At 32.3% G+C, this 18614-nt stretch overlaps 1 protein-coding gene across 4 annotated transcripts in view; it reads right to left on the reverse strand.

Moving 5' to 3' along the window:
* Nucleotides 1-18614, reverse strand: part of LOC143249577 (protein O-mannosyl-transferase TMTC1-like) — a 119293-nt gene that overhangs the window by 16747 nt on the left and 83932 nt on the right. For 3 of the 4 annotated variants that reach the window (XM_076499681.1, XM_076499682.1, XM_076499679.1), the window contains exons 11-17: nt 18378-18521; nt 16479-16690; nt 15887-16022; nt 11655-11799; nt 10590-10727; nt 5380-5502; nt 1486-1563 (exon numbers count right to left, since the gene is read on the reverse strand). In XM_076499681.1, coding sequence (XP_076355796.1) covers nt 1486-1563; nt 5380-5502; nt 10590-10727; nt 11655-11799; nt 15887-16022; nt 16479-16690; nt 18378-18521 — 976 coding nt within the window. The remainder of the gene's footprint in view (nt 1-1485; nt 1564-5379; nt 5503-10589; nt 10728-11654; nt 11800-15886; nt 16023-16478; nt 16691-18377; nt 18522-18614) is intronic. The other variant, XM_076499680.1, reaches the window with a different exon arrangement.

Genomic DNA, 18614 nt, shown 5'->3' on the forward strand with positions numbered 1-18614 from the left:
TGGTGTGAAGTTCTGAAAACTTAAGTAGTAAATAAAAAAAGGGTGACACTTTAGGTTGTTTGTTTCGATATCAATTGTTAACAAATGTCGTTATGTAAATGTTAAGAAATTGCAAAAATGAGTCCAAGAATTTTTGGCTAACTTTGCATTGGACCTAGTAAACAAAATATAATGGTATGAGAGTGGATACTTAATTTATATAAATATATTTTAATACACTAAAACTATTCATACTGAATAACCACTTAATGTCGTAGATAGTTAAGCACTTTCTATGGGAACTAATGTATGGTGAGAAAAAGGTTCTCGTTCAAACGTTTGTTTGTGTATAAGTGCAAAGTACACAATGAAGTACTTGCGCAGTAGTATGGAACTGTCCTCCGCTGTTACAGCGATAAGTCTACGGAATTACAACGCTAAAATCAGGGGTTTGATTCCACTTGGTAGACTCAGAAGACAGTCCAATGTGGCTTTGCTGTAAGAAAACACACTTAAACACAGTATCAAACTGTGGTTTTTGTGTTATCAGTCTTCAAACTTACTACTGAGTCACCGGAGTTCTGGTGGAAGAATTATTACTGGAGGTCACAAGATGAGTCGTCTACTAGCTTAAGCTTCTTTCCACAAAATTCTCATATAAAAATATTTTGTAAAGATAAATGTGACCTCATTACGATAATTCATCCCATAATGTCGTATATTTCTTCAGTTGATGGCAGGCATATAATGTCAATTTAAAACGGTCTTGTCAGCCTTACGTAATGGTCCAGATCTGTTTCATCGACGAATAAAACCTTAGTACAACGCGAGCTAATTTAAAATTATATACAATAAATTAACATACCGAATTAAAATAACCTAAAATAGCAAACATCCTCTAAAAAAGTGAATTACAAACCCTCACATTGTTAAAGTGAGTTTATGAGATGAGAAACTAGCATTATTTTATTATAAAATTTGTACAGTAATAGTAAATTGACAAATAACAATTTATAATCCTAATAGAGAAATTTATTTTTGAGAATGTATTTACTATTTTACTAATGTACTATAATATTATACATTTACTATTATATTAACATAATGTGCTTTCATACACAATAAAGCGAATACTTGCCTTCTATACAGAATAAGTATTACATGTTAAATAAAAATAGTTTTTGAAATCATAATTCTTTCAATAACTATTCAGGCCTGTGGGTGGTGATGACTAGCTACCTTCCCTCTAGTCTTTCATTGCTAAATTAGGAACGGCTAGCGCAGATAGCCCACGTGTAGCTTTGCACGAAATGCAAATCATAAAAATGCTTCCTTTCTGATTACTATCTGTATACAACATTATTTATCATAATTTATTCAATATATTCTTATTCTTCATACATAAACACAATAAAGTACACAGTAGAACCATTTACTAATTATATTGGTATATTCAGCGTTGACCGATGTTATACAGATGCTGATATAAAGTAATTACTGACTCACCTGCAGATGATAAACCACACCAAGATTTAAATGGGCATGTGTGATTGATGGATCAAGTTGTATTGCCAAGTTATAGCTCTGGAAAAAGTTCTGTGTTTCAGATAACGGAATCAAACATGTATGCAATAAAATCATACATCATAAAGATTATCTGAATTGTTTTACACTTGTATGATTATGAGTAGAACAGTTAAATGTAGGAATAGACATTTACACATAAGTTTAGCATCTATTTTTAAAGGAGACTTTTAGTATTTTCGTAAGTTTAATTTTAAATATATATATATATGCTACCGATGTGACATTATACAAAAAGTTTATAGCAACATAGGTAAAATATTGCTTAACTGACGTCCAGTAGCTCAGCGGTAGGTCTGCGGACTTACAACGCTAAAAACCGGGGTTTCGATACCCGTGATGGGTAGAGCACAGATAGCCCATTGTGTAGATTTATGCTTAATTCAAACAACAAAACATGCTTAACTGATTGATTAATTCCTTTATCCCACATTTCTAAGAAATTATACGCTCTCGTCGGATGGATCCTTCTCTTGCTAAAGATGTTGTTTTATCTTTTCCAAATTCCTATCAGTCTGTTTATAATGTATGTAAGAGTATTAATGTATGATCTACATTTTTTATTCAGTATATTAGTTCAGTATGATTACATATTATGGTGAAAACAATAAGAAATATTTTCGTCAATTAATAAAATAAATAGTTAAACTTTGGTATGTATAACAAATATAATATGTTTCTTGAAAAACATTTTTAACTCCTTCAGGTTACTTTTTTAAGAGGTATTGGTTTAAGGTATTTTAGTGCTTCTTATGCAAAGACTATTGACCTGGTTTTGTTACAATGCACAGCTTCACCCACTTGGCATCTGGTAGAAAACGTTAAAATTTATTGATAAAACAATTGGGTCGTTAAGGTTCAATCTAAAGTGTATGTTCCTCAACTAGAACTGTGGTTGGTTTTAGGCTAATAATATAGTAGGTATACTGAATAAAGTTTTCTTTGACATGAATCTATTTATTTTAAACATACATAAAAAGCCTAAACCAACTGGTTCTTGTCTTACAGCTAGATCAATAATGATACATGGAACGTCCATCACGATTCATGTATTCTTCTAAAGACACACTATTAAAACACGCAAATAAATCTATTATATGAAAACATTAAATCGGTTTGGATCAGACTGGTGTTCTATAAAACACGATGTCTTGTTGAGAATAATAAATCTATTTATGTTTACTTACTTTGTTTATCATCAATATACGAAATTAATCATACGTAATGGATGTCTAAAGGCTCAGCGTTTTGATTCAAGGTCCAACTTAATTTAATACCACTAAGCGACTTTTGAAATACTGCTTTTCTAGCTTAAATATAATTATTAAGATGTATCCGAAAGAGTAATGTTATGATTTAAATTTTCTTTTTAGAATATGGCTATAAAACAATTGTTTTGATCCAAGACGTTTTGATATGTAGAACGCTACAGTTTCCAGTCAAGACTCGGCTTTAATATTAATGAAACAAATGTAAACTCAGTTGTTGGATTTACATGTATGTATATGTAATTAATTGTAATATAACGTACAACATAAAAAAGAAAAGAAATAACACAGTTACAAAACAGACATGTATCACGTGAACACACACCATAAGGTAGATAGTTATGCAATGTGCCCTGGTTTTGAAGGTACTGACGGTGGCGGAAGTAAGACTCAGACTGCGTTGGGGATACACCGTCTATCCAACTTAACCTCATTTCGCACGCCTCACATTCTTAAAATAAAAACGCGGTTGCTTTAGTCCACATCTTTTACTGTCTGCAGTCAGATGTGGGAAAATGAATGCTGACAAAAAAAAAAACAGTAGGGAGAAAAAAATAATTGTAATGCAATATGTCAGTGAAGGAAACAGTAAAACTGTCATTGATTTTGGCATTCCAGTTTCCAAAGTTATTACCACGATGCTAATGCATTAGTACACTAAGCCCAACCTAAACTGTTAGTGTAAAAGTCATTTTCCACTTATCCATGCTACTGTCAGAATCTTCGAACGATGTACTAGCAGCAGAGAAAGTCATACATCTATATTAATACCCTCGTACAAGATAGAAATGGGTAATTCCAATAATTTTTCCCTACAAAAATTAGAAAACATTCTTTATTGTATGATTTCATTTATACTACTATTTTTAAACTTACATATATATTTTGTATACTTATTATAAAATAATTTGAAATATTTAACTAGAATTATCTTATTAAAGCTGTTAAAAATTAGTTTATTCACTATTTTATGTAAATATATATATATATGTAAATACTTATTTGTTTTTATAAATTTTAATATAAACTATACATATAAGACCGTCAGCTGTATATTTACATTATTACATGTCACATATTTATAACAATTTAATTGCTACAATAATAATTTTATACGTTTATGATAACTATATCGCTAAATGTGGAAAACATTTTTATTGGTACAACACAAGAAATGTTGTTTTATTAATCCACGTTGCAATATTTTACCCGAAAAACTCAAAGGACCCACAAGTGAGCGATTTGTAGCGATACATGGTGGTCAAAGGATAAAGCTACAATCATTAAAGGAACGTCAGCAACACGAGCTATTTCGTTTCTCAGATGTGTCACTTCATTCTCCAGTTTAGTATGTTTTTTATTACATCTGGCGAACAACTCTACAAAGTGATTACTTCGACATAGAAACAAGTTGTTACAGCACAGAAAACGTTGCTATGGTTACTCGATATCTCACTAACAGTTAGGAACCAAAGAAAAAAAAGAAATCCTCAGGAAACATGTCATATGCTAATAACGCAAAAAATAATCACATTATATTCTGTGTAACTAAAAACAATAAATGTTTAAATTTGATCGGATTTCTAGTACTATATAATGATTGTTGGTTTCAACGGCAAACACTGGATGTTTCTAGCATTTTTCTAACAACCAGAAAATATTAAATTAGTGTTCATATAACGTTTTTGTTTTGTTTGTTGTTTTGGCAGAGAAAACAGAACGTTTAACTCTTATCCATTGTTTACTAGAGTTCATACGGGAAAGTTTAAGATTATGGCGAATATAAATATTTAGTTTTATTATTTTATTTTAAAAAAAGGAATACTCATACCGAATTTTATCATATATAACTTCTTCCTTGCAAGAATATATTATTGAAAGAGAATATACTGTTACCGTATCATCCACCTGTTCATAATTTTATTTACTAATGGAAATTTCCATTCATAAGTTTGGTGAGGCACTTAACTCTTAAGTGTAACTTATATATTGAAATATACCATCAGGGAAAGTAGAATGACTGGTGTGACATGCTATTAGGCTTACGTCAGCAAAGTTCTAAACAAGACTTCTGAATCCTAATGAACATTAATTTCCGAGCACGTGACCGACAAGTCATTTACTCACAACTAATCGACATTCAGCGCCATCTGTAAATACGTTCTTATATATTATTAGCTCGCTTTTACCATATCTGCACTGTTTTACAGCTCTGATTTTCCATCGTCAAGCGAAACTCGTTCGTTGTGTTTAACTTCCATCGGGACACTAAGCAAATAAATCACGTTTCAGGATAATTAGAATACGTTTGAACCTGCAAGTAAGTGAGGCAGAAATGAGTTCTCGTGTTCACACTAAGTAGCCAACGAATGTCTTTGCTTTAAACACTCTTAGAACTTGAATATTTCGTGAATGAAATTATCTCTTATTACATAATCCCATAGGACAAATCACTGATGTGAATTCTGTCTGTTTTTGCAATTAATAAAACAAAATATTTCACTTGTAATTTCTCTACTTATAAACCAATCATACATTAGACCTCTACCTGTGCAGCAGTTTCCAGATCTTCCATGTCCTTCATAATATCACCATGGCTAACATAAAACTGGGCACAGGACTTCTCATTCACGTGACAAAGACGAAGTGCTCGGAGGATGTTCTCCAACCCCTAAAATTTACATTTAATTATAAATATCTGACATCACATCTAGTAATCACTAATCTACAAATTAGTAAATTCTACATTTAACCTTTGGAATACAATTTCTAAATGTTTGTGTGGAATGTAGTTTAGAAAGGGCAGTAGCTGGCTGAAACGTTTTTGTGACCAAAGCCTTTTCTTGGAGTTTCGAGTTTTATACAATACTATTACAAAGAATTACATTGACTGCGAACTTTTTATAGTGTAGAGAATGAAATATTCTTGAAATATTTGAGTATCCGCGCCTGTGAAATCAAATGAAATACACGTTTTAATCCATATAGTCAGATGTATTAATGCAACTCCAGCTGCTTATAATGAGTTTTATAATAACATACAGGAGGTTGGGTACGTCATATAAAAATTATTTTAAAATATGCAAATCAGAGAGCCATTAAAAATTGGTGTGTGTATGATTTCTTATAGCAAAGTCACATTGAGCTATCTGCTGAGTCCACCGAGGGGAATCGAACCCCTGATTTTAGCGTTTTAAAAATTGATTCGCTTTTGCAAGTGGTATGTTACAGCCATTTCTGACACAAAATATAGATACATTCAGATCATAAAGATGCTTTCAAATTATTGATTTAGAATTTTAAAGACACTGACATCTATAGTGCTTAACTAGCGTACAGCCCGTCAAAAATGATGGGGCGTTTACTATCATTCCCACCCCATAGTATACCCTAATCTCACATTTCATAGCTGATTGAAATAAATAAAATTTTCGAAATCAAGTTCGACCAATAAAGAAGCAGAAAAGTGCAGTCGAGGCAGTCAACCGTCGGTTGTTGTTTTTTTGTGTGTGAACCAATCAAATTTAAGTTAATCCATGAAATTAATTCGTGGCGTATTCATAAAATGATTATTGGTAAAAATCACTCAGATTAACAACTTCTAACATATAGAAAAGCAAGCTCGTTTTAGTAACATTACGTTCCAACAGTAGCTTTTATGTCGTGTTGTTTAGCTTCAGTTTGGTTTGCTTTTAATTTCGCACAAAGCTACTCGAGGGTTATCTGCGCTAGCCGTCCCTAATTTAGTAGTGTAAGACTAGAGGGAAGGCAGCTAGCTAGTCATCACCACCCATCGCCAATTTTTGGGTTATTCTTTTACCAACGAATAGGGAGATTAACTGTAACATTATAACGTACCCATGGTTAATAGGGCGAGCATGTTTGGTGTGACGGGGATTCGAACCTGCGACCTTAATGTTACGAGTCTTAACAATCCGCTTAGTATCAGATATATAACTTAATATTGTTGTTAGTCAATGTACTGAAAGTATGGAATAAAATGTATCGACAACAAAACTAGAAAAATATTCGTTGATTTTTTAATTTAGTGTTCCGTTTATTACTAAAAATGGTTGTGATATAACAGAAAATAGCTTAATTCAGAAACGATTTAAACTTATAACCGAATCGACATATTTACTTTCATGATAAATTTTATACACTTGTCTCTAGACTAAGTGACTCGACACTACGTCTTTACTTTAGATTTATTTTACCAACACTCACTGCACATATAAGGTTTCAGGTAATGAGAAGACAGTAATCAAACTAATCTATCTGGATATATGCATTTGGACTTTTATAACTCCTCCTACTTCGAGAAATCAAGCGTAGCGTGGCACACAGTAGCTTTCATATAGGGAAGATAACGTTGGAAAATAATTGAATGTGGATCAAGTTGAGAAACAAGGACCATTTAGAAAACGATTTGCGATAATTCGTACCCGAGGCGGAGTAAGCGAATTACGAACACCAGGGTCAAAGTCTAAAATCGTCCATGTGTCTTGGGTTGTACAAATATAATCCAGCAGTATCTTAACCTGGAAAATCGACGTAAGTTACACGTACACACTTGTTTCCACGAAATACCAGCTCTACTGTTACATACTTTAAGCAGTTGGAAAACGAAAGGAGAATTCCATATGAAACCTTATGTACCAAGTACATATGCAGCGCCTATAAATTTCTGTGCGATTGGACTGTTGAAACAGTCGCTGAAAACCTTGGACCCAGTACACTGGATGGATTATAGAAAACACTCAACTACAGAGGTTTGGTGTGTTTTGAACATGAAAATTTTTACGACTGGAAACCACGTTGCAAGGCTATTGCAAAGGTACAAAACCAAACGATGTATCAATGTGGTGAGGTTCCAAAACCGTTTTAACACAGCGCTTTCAAGTTCTGTAGTACAAGTTCACCGTAAGAATCATATTGAAAAAGGGTGTAAATGGAACACCTACCGGTTTGATAATACTCCTATTTATGCTATAACAGTTGTGTATAACCTTATTTGGTAAAACGCCAGACATTGACCATATACATTTAATCATTTTAAAATTAATCCTTGATTACAATTACTTAATAATAAGTCAAAGTTTTACGGATATTTCAAATATCCACTATAATAAACCTTTTAATCAGAAACATCTGATCCCGTCTTGCTCCAATTGTAAATTGAAAGTGCTAGTGATTATGAACATGAATTAAGCTCTACAGATTAACAGCATACTTTAAACAGTCTTTCAGTCTTCTGGTTAAAGACTTTCCTGGATAAAAAAAACAAACTTCCCAAATGCGTATGAAAAGTGACGTGTTGTCATGCATGTGACATTTTCGTGCAAAACAAAACAGAAACCGGAAAACAAATAAGTCACCAAAAGCAATGAACAAGAAACAACGAGGCTTAATTTGAACCGTACGATGTGCTTAAAGAATAGGAAAAAGGTACATAAAACAAATAGTTTTTATTTATGTTTTTGATGTGGGTTGTAAAACGTTTTACTGCAACATGAAACAGTAGTTCAAAGCCCTTTTCTATGCTAGAACCGGAAATCGCGTATTTCTACCACATTGTCCACCTTCATGTGCTCCCTCTTTACGAGAGCAAGCCAAAGTCTGAGGAGACTTTAATATAAATATGTTTGTAAACACCGTCAACTCCTTTTTTTCGGAGAAGTTGAATGAGTCAATCTTATGTTTTTTTTTGTTTACAAAAACAATATTTTCTGAAGAATTAAATATCTACTAGTTTAAACACCAACGTCTGTTGTGATTCTTGTCATATTTAGATGGAAAAGACACTGGTAATACCAAAAAATCGAAGAGATACAACTCAAGCTATTAGGTTATGGAAACCGAAAAAAAGAAAATGTCATATTTAAGTCAAAATTATATTAACTTCAGCATCGTAAGAAAGAAAACAATAAAATACGTTTATTCTTATCTCCCTAGGGTACATTTTACTTCTCCCATATTATCTTGTGTTCCTTATTTCCTTAGGGTACATTTTACCTCTCCCATATTATGTTGTGTTCCTTATCTCCCTAGGGTACATTTTACTTCTCCCATATTATTTTGTGTTCCTTATTTCCTTAGGGTACATTTTACCTCTCCCATATTATGTTGTGTTCCTTATCTCCCTAGGGTACATTTTACTTCTCCCATATTATTTTGTGTTCCTTATCTCCCTAGGGTACATTTTACCTCTCCCATATTATGTTGTGTTCCTTACCTCCCTAGGGTACATTTTACCTCTCGCGTATCATGTTGTGTTCCCTAGATATCCTCTTGTCCTGAGTTCTTCTTCATTTTTGCCCTTAATTTATGATTCTATATACTGTAACATATTCTAAAAAGACTTGAATATACCAGCTAGCACAAACTGCAACAAACAGGATTGGAGACAGAGTGGACTGAACACAATTTTATTAACCTTACTATTCGATTTTGAAGTTTCGTCTCATCCTACACACCCATTTTGATTGGATCAATATCTGTACGTTCTTAATCATATTAATCCACCTCTCACCACTATTCTTATACAAAGCAATGCATCTTTAATCAATTTGATTATTTTTTTATCCAAGCTGAATAAATCTTACCATTATTTACTCATGTTTAGTCAAATAAATATTGATAATCATTGCCATGGTTAACAGTAGTCTATACGATAATCTAGGTGTGATTATTCATTACCTTAGTTACTATTTTTTTAATAACTGCTTATTAACTCATTCGTACCGTACATTTGAACTACTGATCTGTTTCCATTTTCCGGAAGGTCCTCAGAAGGATTGTCTTTGTAGTACTAGTGGTCTTGATATCTGTTTCTTGAGATAACTTGAACAGTTGTCGATTAGTTTATTGAAGTCCCAATAAGGGAGACTTCAGAGAGACAAAAGGATAGCACACCAACCTTTAATACTAAGAAGACAAAAGATAGAATACTCGCCGCTATCATCGCAAATACAATCATTCTGAGGAATTTCCTGGAAAAGGCAGTATATTAGCAGCCTAAATTACCATATAAACTGGTTAATAGTTATTATGTATTAATGATAAAGAATAACTAATGAATAATAAGGCTTAGGTAATCGTATACGCTTATAACCATGACAACAACTGGTAACTGGTCAATATGGTTTTACTATTTTTTTGGGGAGGGAAATTACCACATTAATAAAACAAAACCCACCCATCGAAATCACAATATTTCTGTCTTTAACCAGGCCTCTACCAGTGTTCAGTCTTTCAATGGCTACACTTCTTAAATGGTTATTTTGCGTGCTGGTTGTATAAAAATACGAGAATGTTCAATAAAGAAAAATGTATTTATGTGGTGTAAAATATGTTAAGGTTTTGCGTATAGTTGAATATAATCAAAACTGTCGAATAGTTTACATACAATAAAAAACTCAGGAAATATATTCTAAGTATTGTACTAGTGTGTACTATTATTCTTTATGCTTTCATTTATAAAACTAAATATAAAAATATTTCCAAATATAACTTGTAAAATTAATTGTTTATTTTTATAAAAGTTTTACGAAAAACAAACTATCTGTATATTAACCCTTCTTAAAAGTCTACAAAAGCACTGTAACAAATACAGACAGTGTCATGATTACTCTTCTACATGTAATGAAGCGTTAATCCATATGTTTATATTGAAATAAAGCGTTCTAAAGAGTAACTCTGGATACATCTTTGGACAAAGACACATAAATCAAAATAACATCATTAAAAAAAAAATACCTCTGAAGTTCTGTTTGTTTGAATAAAGATTATAGCCAGTTGGTAGTAAGCTTCTCGGTAGGTGGCGTTGCTGTTGATCACTGACAATAACAAAATCTCAGCTTGGTTGAAGCTTCGTTCTTGCGTCAAGAGTTGCGCCTGCGTGCAAAAATGTTACATTAACTCTCATGGGTTTTAAACGTCACTGCTCGAGATTCTGGCGTATATATATAATAAATTAACGAAATGGTATATAATTGAAAAATCACTAAACAAGCACATAAACATAGCTTTAAAACTATGAGTTTTGTTCTGTTTTAACAAATTTGCTTTGCAACTATAAATAATCTAGGCTGAGATAAGGATTATAAATAGAATTTAAATTAACTAATTGCATCAAAATAATCTCTAAAACGTCACAATATCTGGAAAAATTACATTTTTGAAGTATTAAAAGTATATCAAATCACTATAAAGTAAGAAACTACACATTCGTTAATAGTCTGAATCTACTTTTAGGAACAAACGCGATTGGCGCTTATCACTCATAACTTGTGGGATGTTTTCTATATCTGTATTAAAACAAGCTAAAACATAATTTAAGTAAGCTGTTTAAAAATAAATCTTCGTAAAGCGTAAGCAAACAAGACAACATTATATTCAAGCGTGTCTTTATATATGCCATTCGAATTTTATCTCATTTTTATTAAGTATTTATGAACTAACGTGTAAGCTACATCTAAACGGATGACGATGCAACCTGTCCATTTAAAATTGAAAAAATAATTTCTGATCGAATATACGTTTCTTGTTCAAGTACTAAATTTAACAATTACAAAATCTGCCAGCTTACAATCCAAATAGAAACGTTTAGTGAAGTATGTAGTTTGACGTTTACCGATTAAATGAACCTGTAGTTCAAGTTTATACGTCTAAATGAGATATGAAATTGGTGTAACTGGAATATTAGGCACACTATTCAAATTTCTGTACTATTTCAAAAATGATTTTGTGCCTCTCTTTATAATAGAAATGATCTTCAAGAAAATGGAAAACGCAGTTTTTCTGGTACATGAATACACTTACGTAATGTAGTTTTCCATCCAAGTAATCTTTGTGTTTATTGATTAATTGGTTATAAAGTTCGTGGGCTTCTACTAAACGTCCAGATTTCATGTACAAAGTTCCAAGATTGTCCATGACTTGGGGATCTTCATCTATTTCCAGAGCTCTGAGACATAAAATTTCAATTCAATACTCTAAAGTAGCAACTAACTCTACCATGGAATGTACATTATATGCTACATAAAAAACAGGTATTATCATGTAACACTAAACAATATACATGACCAAACATATCATTAACAACGAAGGTATCACAGTGATAAAACACTGCAATATTATCTTTATAAGCAGAAACTTAAAAACCGGTACATTTAATTTGTGTTTGTGAACAATTTGATTTTTTTTTCGATTTATTTAAATGGCTTGCTTTAAACAAATGTTTAGCATAGTAGAATTCTGCCTAACTTTCACAGTATAGAAAGCATTTTACTTCGATTGACTACAAGCTTTACTTTTCCCACGAGTTATAATTCATAGATTGTTCTCATACCTGTTGGGGTAGAACACTAATTGTAGCAGAAAAAGAAAAGAAAATCCTCCCTTTATAAATTTTCTCACTGTATGTATGTGGAACAGTGAATTAATCGGTGTATTGTACATTTCTCTTATGTGTAATCTAGTGTTGCTCGTCTATTAATTTTTTGACGATTTTTTATAAATCGATGCACACGTGAACAACATTGCAGATACTTGGCTTCAGCCGTGTTCAGCTTTTTTAAGTGCGAGGAGATTAGCAGAAAAACATGCCAGTTAGCTAACGCATCGATTGAGGTAAATGAAATGTTACTAATGACGGACACGATTAACCACACAGGCTTATGGCTGAAATAAGTATGCGCACTTAAGCCTTTTTTTTCGAGAAAACTTAAAAATATATATCACAATTAGAAGATAAAACACTAACATATGCGCAGGTGTTTCTAATGTTTTCGCTGCACCTGAGATGGACAGATAAATGGCATTATTATACAATCTGCAAAATTTATTGCAAATAATTTTCATTGCTAAAATGACGTCAATGCTTTACTAATAGCAGCGTTAATAATGAATGACGTATATTTTCCTTATTATATTCTTTTTTTTTTTACCTATACATACACAGTTCTACATAATGTGAGAAGATACAACAGTATAAACTAACGAGATTAGATTATTTTAACATTATCTAACCTATGAAATGGTAAAACGCACACATTCAAACGCGAATTCTGAATAGTTCCAACATTCATAGAACCAACCTGTCTCAGTGATAAAAATTGCTTTCAATCACGTGTGGAGAGAATAGCTTGTTTTCGAAGTTAAGCGGTTCTGTGTGAATCTTAGTTGTGAATTTGAATTTGTTTTAACAGTGACGAGAACAAAGCCATCTGTCTTAGTATTCATCTAGTTTCTATACTCGTAACACAAAGTACTAAAATATTAAAGACTATTTTCTTTAGTCTGACTCTGAAAGATTGCCTCACAATGTAATTCCAAGTTTCATGTCGACGTTTATTCTTTTGAAAATAAAACTTTAGTAAACCCATTGATAAAAAAGCTATTATCACAACAAAATTTAAAACGAGAAAACTACAGTTTAACAAAGGAAACGACAGGTGTATTTGTGTTAGTTTGAAACGAGTTTCGAACTCAATAATAAAAGTATGTTAAACGTTTTATTTTGCTTTTTGATATCGAACATTCCTCATATATGGTGTTCTGTTCCTCGCAGACCTTATTGTGATCTTTATTGTCTCTCATTCTACTGATTATCCGTCTACAACCTGCTGATGATGTCTGTACTAAAGTAGCTGTTTCGTTGTCGATTGTTTCATTGTAAAATATTGTTCACCAGTCTACAATAATACGACTTCAATACTTAAATAACAACGTATGGTTGAGCGTGATCATGAGAATCGTGCCAGACCGTGAAACATAGAAGTCCACGTGTCCCTCGAAAGAAACATCACGTCTCGCACTTTAGAATCGTGGCTATGTTATAAAAGTGATGATCGAAACCTCCTGTTCGGTAAAAGCAGGCCCAAAATGTTTGTAATTGGTGCTATTTATTATCTGCTTTCCCTTGTAGTTTGTGTCTGTCAGTTCAAAATTAATGCAGATAGATCGTGTGTAGTTTTGTGCAAATGACAGAAACAAATAAAAAAACCAAAACTTAAATGTAAATAAGAATTATTTATAACACAAAATCATATGAACGTTTTAAAACTAAAAATATTTTAACAAAAGAAAACACAACATACAAGTAGATGCTTTTAAACCGTAGCCAGACAAACAGATTCAATAACCGTTTTTTTATACTTTATGTTTTGTTTTTGTTTCACTTTCAAATTACTTCTGATTTGGTCCGGCATGGTTAGGTAGTTAAAGCGCTCAACTCGCAATATGGAGGGCGTAGGTTAGAATCCCCATACCGTCAAACATGCTCGCCCTTTCGGCCTTGGGAACGTAATAACGTGACGGTTAATCACACTTTTCGTTGGTAAAAGAGTAGTCCAAGAGTTGGCGGTGGGTGATGATGAGTAACTGCTTTTCCTTTTGTTACTAAATTAGAAACAGTTAACGCAGATAGTCCTTGTGTAGCTTTCCGCGAAGTTCAAACCAAACCTTCTGAACTAAGTACACGACTCATGTACACACTGTAAATTAGACATGGTTTAAGTTTTCAAATCACTGGAGATTTTGTCAAGGTTTCTTGAGAAATATTTTTACTTTTGTATCACAGGAATAAATAAAATCAGTGATTTTTCAAACTATTCATACGATTCGGTTATGTAAGATCTCCATTTATGTTTAATTTTAAATAGTATCGATGATCTGTGTATCCTAGAAATTAATTGACAATAATCACTAATACTTCTAAATGATACCATATTTATTAAATGTCTAGAACATGCGTAAAGAAGAGATATATATAACCATAAAATCCATCCAATTAGTCCAAATAATGTAAAACATCCATTTTATAATATTATTCATATCTAATTCAAGAAATCTTATCGTAAAAAATAAAATACATTTTAGCATGAAAAACTGTTTTACACAGTTTTGTTTTTCTTTAAGGTTTGAGATTATTAAAACAAGAATACGACTTGTCAATACGTGTCAAATGTAGCACAACAATAAACTATTTTTTTTATAAAAATACATCTTTAAAAAATAGGAAAAATACATTAGGTCCAACATGGCCGGTGGTTAAGGCACTCGACTCGTAATTCGAGGGTCGCGGGTTTGAATCCCCGTAGCATCAAACATGCTCGCCCTTTCAGCCTTGGGGGAGTTATAATGTGACGGTTAACTTCACTATTCGTTGGTAAAAGAGTAGCCCAAGAGTTGGTGGTGGGTGGTGATGACTAGCTGCCTTCCCTCTATTCTTACACTGCTAAATTAGGGACGGCTAGCGCAGATAGTCCTCGTGTATCTTTGCACAAAATTCAAAAGAAACAAACAAACAAATCAATGCATTAATAACGCTTCATATCCATTTTATATAAGATTAACAATACTTCTGTCAACATGAAATGGTTCCCTGGTGGCGCAGCAGCAAAGCTTGGGTTTATAACACTAGAAATTGAGGTTTACTATCCGCGGTGGGAAGAGCACAGTAATTTCATTGCGCTTAACAACAAACAAACATAAAACGAACTTTAATTCTCAGAGCTAGACTAATCTAGCGACAGCGACCTGTCTAATGGGTTCAGACTTTAAAACACTGACTAAAGACAACATGGTTACACCTCCTTCAAACTCCTGCTGGAAACCTTCAATGAAAAGTGTTAAATATCTAGTCATTTTCTTACGTTATTCGACAAACATTCAACTACTTACCATCTACAATTTATGTACGGTAAAAAACATAAAAATGTCAATACGCACGTTCCTTACCAAGCGTGACACAAGTCTTTGTAATTATGTTACAAAGCGGCTCTTATTTCTCTTACTCTTTCATAAATATAGTCCTTTAAACATAAGGAAACTGACAAATGAAGACCTCCCCGGGGACTGTTACGTCAGACCAAATGCTGAATCTAACTTGAAGGGCAGGTATTAAGGCCACAAGGCTAATATTAAAGGTGCTGACATTCCTATGTGTATTTACTATGGTGTATAACACAGACATAGGTGTGTATATGTGTGTGTGTGTGTGTGTGTGTGTGTGTGTCTGTATATAATAAAAGGGGTAGTATCTACCAAACCTTTTGTATAATATTTCAGCTTCATCAGTAAATTTTAAAGAACGTAGAGTTCTCGCTGCATTGAGTAGTGCCACAGTGTGGTTAGGGTGGATTCTAACAGCACGTTGATAAAATTGAACGGCTTCGTTTTCACGACCTGGAAAAGAAAAAAAAAAATCTTCAATAATTTCTAAGTCACAGATGACAAGAACACTGGACTTAAAGTTTTATTTTCAGGAAATATCAAGAACATTATTGACATAATTTTAGCAAGTAAACAAAACACTGGCACTTTTAATGTAATAACAATAATGTATTAACTATATGGACGAAAACCTTTAAATGATGAAGTTGAAACTTAAAGTAACATTTAGAGAAATACTTCTGGTTACAAATATTTCATACCAAACGGATATTGCCAATGTTATTCGAAAAATGTTACTAATTATTCTCCACAGGTTGTTTCTTTTAATCTATTCCATTTGACAAGTGTTTATGCTTTTATTTTTAATTGTAATATGCTATAAATATAAAATCTCTCAAAACTTTGACAGTCTTCATTAATAAGTCATGTATTAATAAATCGAAACTTAATAAAACAAAATATACTAACCTAAGCTGTGGATGAATACGCCATAATTATTAAGTGCATCGACGTTTTCGGGACTTATACTAAGTGCCACCAGGTGGAGCCTCTCTGCTTCTATCACATGACCAAGACTGGCGTATAGGGACGCTAGAGCCGAAAAAGCCTCTGCAAACTTTGGATCTATGTCGATTGCTTGTTTTAAACAAATTTCAGCTTTACCTTTCTTATCTTGTTTACTAAAAGAAAAATCGAGTAAAATTGTAAACTGTAAGATCTTTCAAGTAAAATGTTTACATTATAACTCCACTAAATTTATACTACCGACGACGGTCTTACTAAGCCTAAGGACGAATTTTCATTCAATATTTGTGTTTTAAATAAATAGTTTTTCTTTTATAAGCTATTTATGAATGTAATTCTACAGACTCGTGTTGAGTATGAAGAGAAAATGTGTTCTCAAACATCTGTTTGATGCTGTTGTCAAAACTTCAGTTGTTGCTCTAATTTATTTTTAACATTAGTAATTCATTTTACATTATCATATCTTCTAAGAATCTCACATTCCTTGTGATTATTTTATTTTATTAATGAATTTATTTGAAAATATACACATTTACATATTTTAACATTTATGCTTATATAAATAACACAGCAACTCTTTATGTTATATCGATCAATCGACCTTTGTTGTTAAGTGCCTGAGTGAATAATAATTTGCATTTAAATTGTGCGAAAACCAGTATCTACTATTTCTATTTTCATCTATCATTTAACATGAAATAATTTATTGGCTTTGTGAAGCTATAGTTGAATACAGAAGAGCATAAATGATATAGTTTTTTTTCTTTCAGAAATATACAAGGGTTAATATTCCAGGTAGTCAAGATAACAATCATGATAAATTATTGTTATATAAGGTTAGGAAAACTATTATAATAAGTTACTGTTATATTTGGTTAGGATAACTATCATCATAAATTATTGTTATATATGGTTAGGATAACTATCATGATAAATTGTTGTCATATATGGTTAAGATAACTACCGTAATAAATTTATATTGCATATGATTAAGTTATCGTGATACGATATCTGAATAAAAACTTAAAACTTCTTTTCTGGTACAGTGATAAGTCTATGGATTTACAACCCTAAAATCAGGGGTTCTACTCTCCTCGCTAAACTCAGCAGATAGCCCAATGTGGCTTCGTTATAAGAAAACACACACACATTTATAATAAATTAATTTTTGGAAGATTTATATAATTTATTGACAGGAACGTTTTCTGTTATGATTGTAGGAGTGGACTGGCCACTTAAATGAGTCAAGTATTTTGTGTCATCTAGTTAGCTCATATGTAACATATAAAAACTGGATATGTTCATTGGCTTAGCCTTGTGTACATAGTTTGACACTTGGGTATGCTCAATGGCTTAGTGTTGTCTTGTCTGATCTAGCATATGAATATGTTACATTTAATACATTTATCATATTATATTGTCTAACATCTATTTATAGCTTTGGTTTTGAGAAACAGAGCCCCTTATGACCATTTTTTGTATTTATGAATTTCCAACTATTAGAAATTTTCTCAGATTTTAAACGAGATCTTTCTGTAAAAATCTTTTATAAGACTTATAAGTAAATTTCTTTCAAAGTCGGTAAAGTATATTCCTTACATAATAGACTCAGTTCTGTTGTTTTATTCATTGTAAACAGGAAAACAGCAGTTAAACAAAATACTCCTGGGTTATGATAAGTAAGCTTATGATGATGCTGTATAACTACTTTATTAACTATTCATGGTATCATTCCCTGTAAAGACTTCGTAAGGAGGTGACTATTTTAAAGTTAGTTTGATTAATCGACGTTGAAAATAATGGGTTTTGCCAGGAATGTATTATTAATAATTAGTAAATCACCTGTACAAGTTGGCAAGATTGAAGTAAGCCCTGGCATGATATGGATTTATAGATATCGCAGCTTGGAAATGATGCTCAGCTTCGACTGGATCAGAAAGCAGTGCTCCCAGATTGTTATGTGCGCTGGCATGATCAGACCACAAACTGCAAATACAAAATCAAAATACACACTCAAATTACGAGCGCGATCATTATAATCCTACCTGTGAAAGGTGTCACACGATACTCTGCAATTAT

The sequence above is a fragment of the Tachypleus tridentatus genome, chromosome 4 (genome assembly GCF_004210375.1).
Source record: "Tachypleus tridentatus isolate NWPU-2018 chromosome 4, ASM421037v1, whole genome shotgun sequence".
Classification (NCBI taxonomy): Eukaryota; Metazoa; Arthropoda; class Merostomata; order Xiphosura; family Limulidae; genus Tachypleus; species Tachypleus tridentatus.